This window comes from Gallinula chloropus (assembly GCF_964237585.1).
Source record: "Gallinula chloropus genome assembly, chromosome: 25".
NCBI lineage: Eukaryota > Metazoa > Chordata > Aves > Gruiformes > Rallidae > Gallinula > Gallinula chloropus.
The window spans coordinates 3,642,832-3,651,258 of record NC_140110.1 but is presented as its reverse complement, the minus strand read 5'-3'; the positions used below and the strand labels follow the sequence as shown (position 1 = coordinate 3,651,258).

At 50.4% G+C, this 8,427-nt stretch overlaps 1 protein-coding gene across 1 annotated transcript; it reads left to right on the top strand.

Annotated features, from left to right (window-relative positions):
* Positions 1 to 6,229: 6,229 nt before the first annotated feature.
* On the top strand, positions 6,230 to 7,156 carry LOC311200984 (olfactory receptor 14A16-like; the record flags this gene model as incomplete). The annotated part of the gene is made up of 1 exon (XM_084275283.1): positions 6,230 to 7,156. The coding sequence occupies one exon, from the start codon at positions 6,230 to 6,232 to the stop codon at positions 7,154 to 7,156; it is 927 nt and encodes a 308-aa protein (XP_084131409.1).
* Positions 7,157 to 8,427: the final 1,271 nt, after the last annotated feature.

The window sequence follows — 8,427 nt, the reverse complement described above, 5'->3', positions numbered from 1 at the left end:
TTTGTGTTTGTGAGAACAGCTGTCAAGGAGGGAGAGACAGCAGAACAGGCAGGGACATGGTGGGGTGAGAATGAGGTGGGGAGTGCATTGGGTTCCTACAGCCTGCAGGGAAGCAGGCACAGGCATGGGGCAGGGTGGGATGGGCTGTGGTGAAGATGGCCAAGGGTGCTGGCCAGGTTGAAATGCCCTGATAGAAACAAGGTCAATGCCCCCTTGGGCTGATGTACCTGACACAAAGGCTTCAGAGGAGCCATATTGTCCTCACAGGCATGGAGCATCATTTCCTCTTTGCACCCACTGCAGGGGAGGCCACAGGTCTCATAGCCCTGTCCTTCCTTTGGCATCACACACCTAAGGAGGGTGACACAGGTGAGGGTCAGGATCTCTCTGCCCAGGGGCTGGGGTCAGCGCTTGGCATTTCTGTTTCATCGGACCAAGCCAGGGTGTCCTCAGCATCAGAGCTGCCTGTGCTTTGCCTGTGTTTGTCTGTAGTTGTTTATTCTAATGAGCCCATGGGGAGGTTTTGTCAGCAATGGCTCCCAGTGAGGCCTCTTAATGTTTCAAGGCACTTTGGGCTTTACACCTGACTTCAACTTCTGGAGACCTTCCTTCACTCTCCTCTTGGTGTCTGAGGTCTGTGGACTCAGAAGAAAAGACACCATGGGGCTCATTAACATCCAGAAAGCCCTTACAAGCATGGCTCTTCAAGTCACTTTCATTAAAAAACTCAGGACTTATACAACTACTTGGATTTTTGTTGGGTCCTTTTAATTCCTTAGATTTCAAAGGAATTTCCTCTGGAGGACCTTTTTTCAGCCTGTCCAAGTCACCCTGCAGAGCCTTCCTGCCTTCCAGCAGATCAACACTCACACACTTTTGTGCCATCTGCAAATTTACTGAGGGTCCAATTGATCCCCTCAGCCAGATCATTAATGAAGATACTAAAGAGAACTGGCCCCAGCACTGACCCCTGGGGAAACCATGTGTGACCTGCTGCCAACTGGATTTAACTCCCTTCACCACAACTGTTTGGGTCTGGCTGTACAGCCAGTTTCTAACCCAGCACAGAGTATACACATCTAATCCATGGGCAGCTAGTTTTTCCAGCAGGATGCTGTGGGAGACAGTGATGAAGGTGTCACTGAAGTCCAGGCAGACCACATCCACAGTCTTCCCCTCATCCAAAGAGCAGGTCACCTTGTCACAGAAAACATCAGTTTGGTCAAGCACCATCTGCCTTTCCTAAACCCAGTCTGACTGGGCCTGATCCCCTGGGTGCCCTGCATGTGTTGCATGATGGCACCCAAGATGATTTGTTCCATCACCTTCCCCAGCACCGATTTCAGTCTGACAGGCATTTTGTTCCCTGGGAACCTCCTATCGGCCCTTCTTGCAGATGGGTGTCCCATGTGCAGCTTCCAGTCAGGCGGAACCACCCTGGTGAGCCAGGACAGCTGGTAAATAAGGGAAAGTGGCTTGGAGAGCACTTCTGCCAGCTCCCTCAGTACCCTCAGGTGTATCCCATCTGGAACCATTGACTTGTGCAGATCAAGGTGGCTGAGTAGGTCACTTACCAATTCCCCTGGGATTATGGGAGCTTTGGTCTGATTCACATCTCCATTTTTCCACACAGGGGTCTGGGTATCAGGACACAACTGGTCTTACTGCTAAAGACTGAGGCAAAAAAGGCACAAAGTTCCTCAGCCTTTTCTTCACCCTCTATTACATTGATCCCTCTGGGTCGAATAAACGTTGGAGATTCTCCCTGTCCCTCCTTTTGTCATGAAAATATTTATATAATTATTATTAATTATCAAAAGCACGAAATATTAATATTACTCTTAATATTACTTAATATTTAAAGAACTATTATTTACACCAGTAACATTGTTATTAATATATTTATAGAATTATTAAGGAAAGGAGGGACAGAGAGAATCCAAAACCTTTACTGTTGGTCAAAAAAAAAAAATTTGCAAGGGCTGAAAATGTTTCCCAGCCAGAAACTCTCCGAGGTATCCCACTAGCAGCCCCAGTAACCTTGGGGGTCAGGGCTTTCCTAACCACTGGAATGGTCTGAAGAGTCCCTGGTGTCATTTTGTGGCTCTACTAGTGTCCCCCTTTAAAAATTCTAAACATACAGCAATAGCTCCCAAATAAATCTATAAAGGATGAATGATGTTCCTGGGCTGAAACCTCCCCAGGTAGCCCACACGCAGCCCTGGTAGCCTTGGGGCAAAGAGCATTCCTAGCCAAGACAATGGTCCTATAATATCAGACATCATTTTCTGTCTCTACCCATGTCCCCAGTCAAAAATGCCAAATGTCCAGCAATAGGTCCCAAACAAAAGGTTTGAGAGCCTGAAAGCTCCCTGGGTAGCCCAAAAGCAGCCCCAGTAACTTTGGGGCCTAGAGCTTTCGTAGCTGAGGGAATGGTCCTATGGGTCCCTGATGTAATTTTCAGGCTCTACCAGAGTCCAACTTTGAAAATTCTAAATGTCCAGTAATAGCTCCCAAACAAAATGTGCATGGGCTGAGAGATGTTTCTGGCATGAAACCTCCGCAGGTAGCCCACTAGCAGCCCCAGTAACCTTGGGGCTCAGGGCTTTCCTAGCCAAGGGAGCAGTCCTAAGATTGCCTGACTTCATTTTTGAGCTCTATGAGCGTTCACCTTTGAAACTGAGAAAGTCCAGGAATAGCTCCCAAACAAATTGGTGTCAGGGCTGAAAAAGGTTTGTGGCCTGAAGCCTCCCCAGGTGGTAGAGTAGCAGCACAAAGAACCTTGAGGCTCAGGGCATTCCTAGCCAAGCCAACGGCCTTTAGAGTGCCTGACGTCATTTTTCCATCTACCAGCAATCACCTTCGCAAGTGCTAAACCTCCAGCAACAGGCCTCTAACAAGAGGAGCGAGGGTTGAAAGATATTCTTGGCATGAACCCTCATCAGTGTTCAGACGTGAAGCACAAGGAACCTTGGTGCTCAGGTCGTTCCTTGCCAAGGGAACTCTCCTAATATTGCCTGATGCCTCCTCAGGCTCTACCAGCATCCATCTTTGAAATTTCTAAAATTCCAGCAACACCTCCCAAACAAAACAGCAAGAGTTTAAAGATATTATTGCCCTGAATGCTCCTCAGGGAGTGGACAAGCAGCGCCGGTAACTTTTAGGATCAGGGCATTGCTAACCAAGGGAGAGGTCCTAAGATTGTCTGATGTTTTTGGGCTCCACCAGTGTCCACAGTTGAAACTCCTACATGTCCAGCAATAGCTCCTAAGGAAAAGGGGTGAGGGCTGAAAGATGTTCCTGGCTTGAAATCTCCCTGGTTAGCCCACTAGCAGCCCCAGAAATCTTGGGGCTCAGGTCTCTCCTTACCAAGACAATGTTCTAACAGTGCCTGACATCATTTTCAGGCTCTCCCAGTGTCCAACTTTGAAAGATCTGTACGTCCAGACATAGTTCCCCAAAAAAGGGATGAGGGCAAAACACAATCCTGGCCTGAAATCTCCGTAGATAACCTACTAGCAGCATGAGAAACCTTAAGGTAACCTTGCCAGGTATCCCACAAAACACCCCAAAACCAAACAGGTACTGGATACAAGAAGACCGATCTCCCTGGGGTAGGCATCTGAGCATGTGAGGCTGAGGATCTGGGGGATTTCACAGCAGAACTGGTCACCAGCATTGCCCTCGCTGAGGGGGAGGGAACATGTCTTGGTTGTGAGCAGCACAGCATGGAGAAACCCACTGCAGCTCCCGTGTGTCTGAAAAGGGCAGGAAGAGGAAGTGGGGAATGAAGCTGCCATGGGACATTCTCTGCTTCTTTGCAGGAAGCCCTGTGCAAGGAGAACAAGGCAGTGAGAACTTGGGGCAAAAAGGTCTATCTTTTTTGATATCTAGGATCTTGTCTGGATTGTGGATTCCACTTCCCCCAACTGCAGAGCAGAGCTTTGTAGATTTGTTTTTCCTAATTTTGTTCTTGTGAAACTCCAAGAAATGCCCAAATGCTCACTTAAACCCCTTCCTTTCACAGGGGGAATAGTCCCCTCCCTGTCCCTGCCTGAGGGTCCTGTCTCATGTGGAGAGAAGGAAAGGGGATTCTCCTGTCCAGCTCTGGTTTGATCAGGAGAGAGGAATCTGCTGGACAGAAGGATTTTTCCTCAGCCACGGCAGGGAACATCAGAGATGAGAACACAGAATGATCCCCATGAGGGCTGAGGCACCAGAGGGAGCCTAGAAGAACTGTTCTTCTCCTACTGAGCTGGGCCAGGCTCCTGGGATGGAGGGAGCTCATGACAACACAGCAGCACTGCAGAGAGACAGCTCTGCCCAGGAGCAGCTCCTCTGCCAAGCACACAGGGCTGGGGACACTGCCTGTAGGCAACAAGGGGAGACCTGTGAGGCTGAGAGAGCTGATGGATGCTGAGAGCTCAGTGGAGGAGAAATCTGCACAGCCTCTGCCTGGTATGTCTGTGGGTGCAGGGCAATGCAGGTTCTGTTCCTGGAGGGATCAAGCTGGGACATGGGACAGCGTGTGGGGTCTGTCAGGAGGACAGGTTCTCTATAGGACCAGAAAGTGCTGCCTGGAAGGGATGCCCTTCTGCCCCATCAGAGGGACAGGGCAGGACAGCTGTCTTCTCCTGGGCCCAGGGCTGTCCTTGCAAGCAGGGTCCCTGCAACCCAAAAACTGTGTGCTGGGGCAGGGTCTCTGCTGCTGCCAGGGTCAGCACTCAGCCTGCCTGCTGGGCTTCCAGCAGCAACGCTGCAGACAGAAGCTGTGGGTGGAAATTGTAACCCATGGAAGGACAGTATAAGGTTCTTCTGCTGTCCAAGTGAGCTGTGTAGGACAGGTTTGATCCCAGCTGCAGCTGATCCCTGGGAATTTCCCAGTGAGTTTTCATTAACACCAGGGATGCATTTTCCACTCCAGGTAAAGAGATTTTGCATTGAATTTTTGGGTAGTGTGGGCTGGGTGGGAAGTGGGAGCTGAGCTTTTCTTGGTAACTTTGCAGCAGGCAGTGCAAACTCATTGGTCATTAGGACTTGTCAGAGCATCTCCTGAGCCCTGCACACACAGAGGTTCCCTGGGGCAGTGCCCTGATACCAGGAAGGGTCTGCAGAGCAGAGCTGAGCACAGGGCAGGATGGATGAGTTCTGAGAGCACAGAGCAGGAGGTGACATGGGCAAAGAGACACAGCTGCAGGGACAGCTCCAGGCAGCAGAGACATTGTCAGGGAGGGAGAAGGAGCTGCTCCCAGAAATGCCTTGGCAGTGAGGATTTGGGACCTCCCTGACATCCCCAGCAGTGCTTACACTTTCTCAAACTGATCCCCTGGTTTCTGCCATTCAGAACAAACTCTGCACTCAGAGTTCCAGTGTTACAGGCTGAGTTTTCTCCTTGGCAACCCAACCCCCAGTGACTAAAAACCCCTGAGTGCCTGTCTGTCTGTCTGTCCCTGTCCTTCCAGCCTTGCCTGGACTATTTCTCACTGTTTCCCCTCCTGTCCTTGCTGCCTTTGTCCCACCATTACTGCGGCTTTGGGCATTTCCATTGTTGGGGCTCTGGGCACTGTACTGACCCTCACTTCAGGACCCCCATCTGTAGGACTTGAACTTCCAGGGGGCTCCTGCTGGGCTGCAGCTGCCCCCCACAATGGCACCGCTCTCCCTGGGACTCTTGTGCCCCAGAGAGGAGCCCCATGCAGGAGACATCTCGGCACAGAGGCCGTGGCAATGCCACTCATCACCTGTGTGTGGGCAGCTGCACTGAGCCCTGTGTGTCCCTGGCTGGGAGCGGGGAGCTGAGATCCTCCTTGGGTAGGATGAGACCACAGGAGGGCTTTGGAGCTCTGCCCTGTGAGACTGGATTCCTCAGCTCTCAGTCAGGGGAAAACCAAAGCTCCAAAGCTCTGCTCTGCCCTCGGGTGAAATTGGAGTGACAGTGCTGAAAAGCTCATTCCTATCCACAGGGGATTTAGTCTGAGATCAGGCCATCCTTCTATTTACTGACTGCTGCCAGGCAGGACTGAGTTCTCATGAGCCCACAGCCAACCCTCCTGCCAGCAGTGGCACACTCAAGCCAGCACAAAGCAGAGATCCCAAAAGGGACCTGACAAATGTCTTCCTGAATACAGGGAGTTAATGTGAATTGGAAACTGTTTCCCTCAAAGAATTGTTCCCTAACTTCTCACTACCTCTTTATCCTTTGACAGGTCTCCACACTTGACAGCAGCAGATGTCCAACAGCAGCAGCTCCATCAGCCAGTTCCTCCTCCTGCCCTTTGCACACACACGGGAGCTGCAGCTCCTGCACTTCTGCCTCTTCCTGGGCATCTACCTGGCTGCTCTCCTGGGCAATGGCCTCATCATCATCACCACAGCCTGTGACCACCACCTCCACACCCCCATGTACTTCTTCCTCCTCAACCTCGCCGTACTTGACCTTGGCTGCATCACTACAACTGTTCCCAAATCCATGACCAATTCCTTGTGGGACACCAGGGTCATTTCCTACACAGGATGTGTGGCCCAACTCTTTTTCTTTTTATTTTTGCTCTTCACAGAGTACTATATTCTCACCGTCATGGCCTATGACCGCTACGTTGCCATCTGCCACCCCCTGCACTACGGGACCCTCCTGGGCAGCAGAGCTTGTGTCCACATGGCAGCAGCTGCCTGGGCCAGTGGGTTTCTCAGTGCTGTGCTGCACACAGCCAATACATTTTCCCTTCCCCTCTGTCATGGCAATGCTGTTGACCAGTTCTTCTGTGAAATCCCCCAGATCCTCAAGCTCTCCTGCTCAGATACCTACCTCAGGGAAACTGGAGTCCTTGTGGTCAGTGTCTGTTTAGGTTTTGGGTGTTTTGTGTTCATTGTGGTGTCGTATGTGCAGATCTTCAGGGCTGTGCTGAGGATCCCCTCGCAGCAGGGACGGCACAAAGCCTTTTCCACCTGCCTCCCTCACCTGGCCGTGGTCTCCCTGTTTCTCAGCACTTCTGTTTTTGCCAAACTGAAGCCCCCCTCCATGTCCTCCCTTATTGTGGACTTAATACTGGCATTTCTTTACTCGGTGGTTCCACCAGCAGTGAACCCCCTCATCTACAGCATGCGGAACCAGGAGCTCAAGGATGCCCTCTGGAAACTGATGACTGGGTGTTTCTAGGCAGTAATAAACTGCTCATCATCTTCTGCATACCGCTGGCCATGTAAGTCATGTGAGGACCAGTCTGTATTTATTAGGGTTTTTTTTTTTCCTTCTATGTTGTCTAAGCTGTAATAAGATGTTTCACGTTCATCCCATTTCTAGTGCTGTATGTATCTGACTTTTTTTACCCAGACAGTGTGTATCGACGAGCTGTGCTCCTTTTGCATCATGTTTCCTATGAAAGGTGCACATTTTTTGCCTTATTTATTTTTCTCCTGCCATTTATAAAAATTTACAAACACATTGTCATCAGCTGAGTCACTCCACTAATTGTCTGAAATGGCAATGCTTTCCCACCATGACAGAACAGGAATTTCCTGTGTCCTCTGTACCATAGAATCATCCAATCACTGGGATTGGAAAAGACCTTTAGGATCATCGAGTCCACAGCCACAGCCTAACCCTGCACAGTTCACTTCTAGACCATGTCCTCAAGCACGATGTCTAAAGGCCCTTTAAATACCTCCAGGGATGGTGAATCCACCACTTCCCTGGGGAGCCTGTTCCAACACTTGACTACTGTTTCAGTAAAGAAATTCTTCCTGATATGGAACCTAAATCTCCCCTGGTGCATTTTGAAGCCATTTGATCTTATTCTCTCCCTGTCTATCTGAGATAAGAAACTGAATACCACCTCCCTGCACCCTCCTTGCAGGTAGTTGTAGAGAGCGGTAAGGTTTCCCCTCAACCTCCCTTTCTTCAGACTAAAAAGGCCCATTTCCCTCAGCTGATCTTGAGAGGACTTGTGCTCCAAACTCATCTCCAGAGTCGTTGTCATTCTCTGGACACACTCCAACATCTGAATGTCCTTCTTGTTAAGTGGCCCAAAATCAGACACGGCACTTGAGGGGCGGCCTCACCAGAGCTGAGTATAATGGAACAATCACTTCCCTGCTCCTGCTGGTTACACTGTTCCATACACAGCCCAGGATGCTGTTGGCTTTCTTGGCCACCTGGGCACAGTGCTGGTTCACGTACATCTGCCTGTCTAAGACCCCCAGATCCTTTTTTTCCAGGAAAATCTCCAGCCACTCTGTCCCAGGCCTGTAGCATTGCCTGGGGTTATTGTGACCAAAGTCCAGGACCTGGCAGTTGGCCATGTCAACCCCAAAAAGCTGGTCTCTGCCCATCAATCCAGCCTGTCCATATCATTCTGCAGAGCTTTCCTTCCTTCCAGCAGATCCACACTTCCACACAATTTTGTGTCGTCTGCAAACTGACTGTGGGTG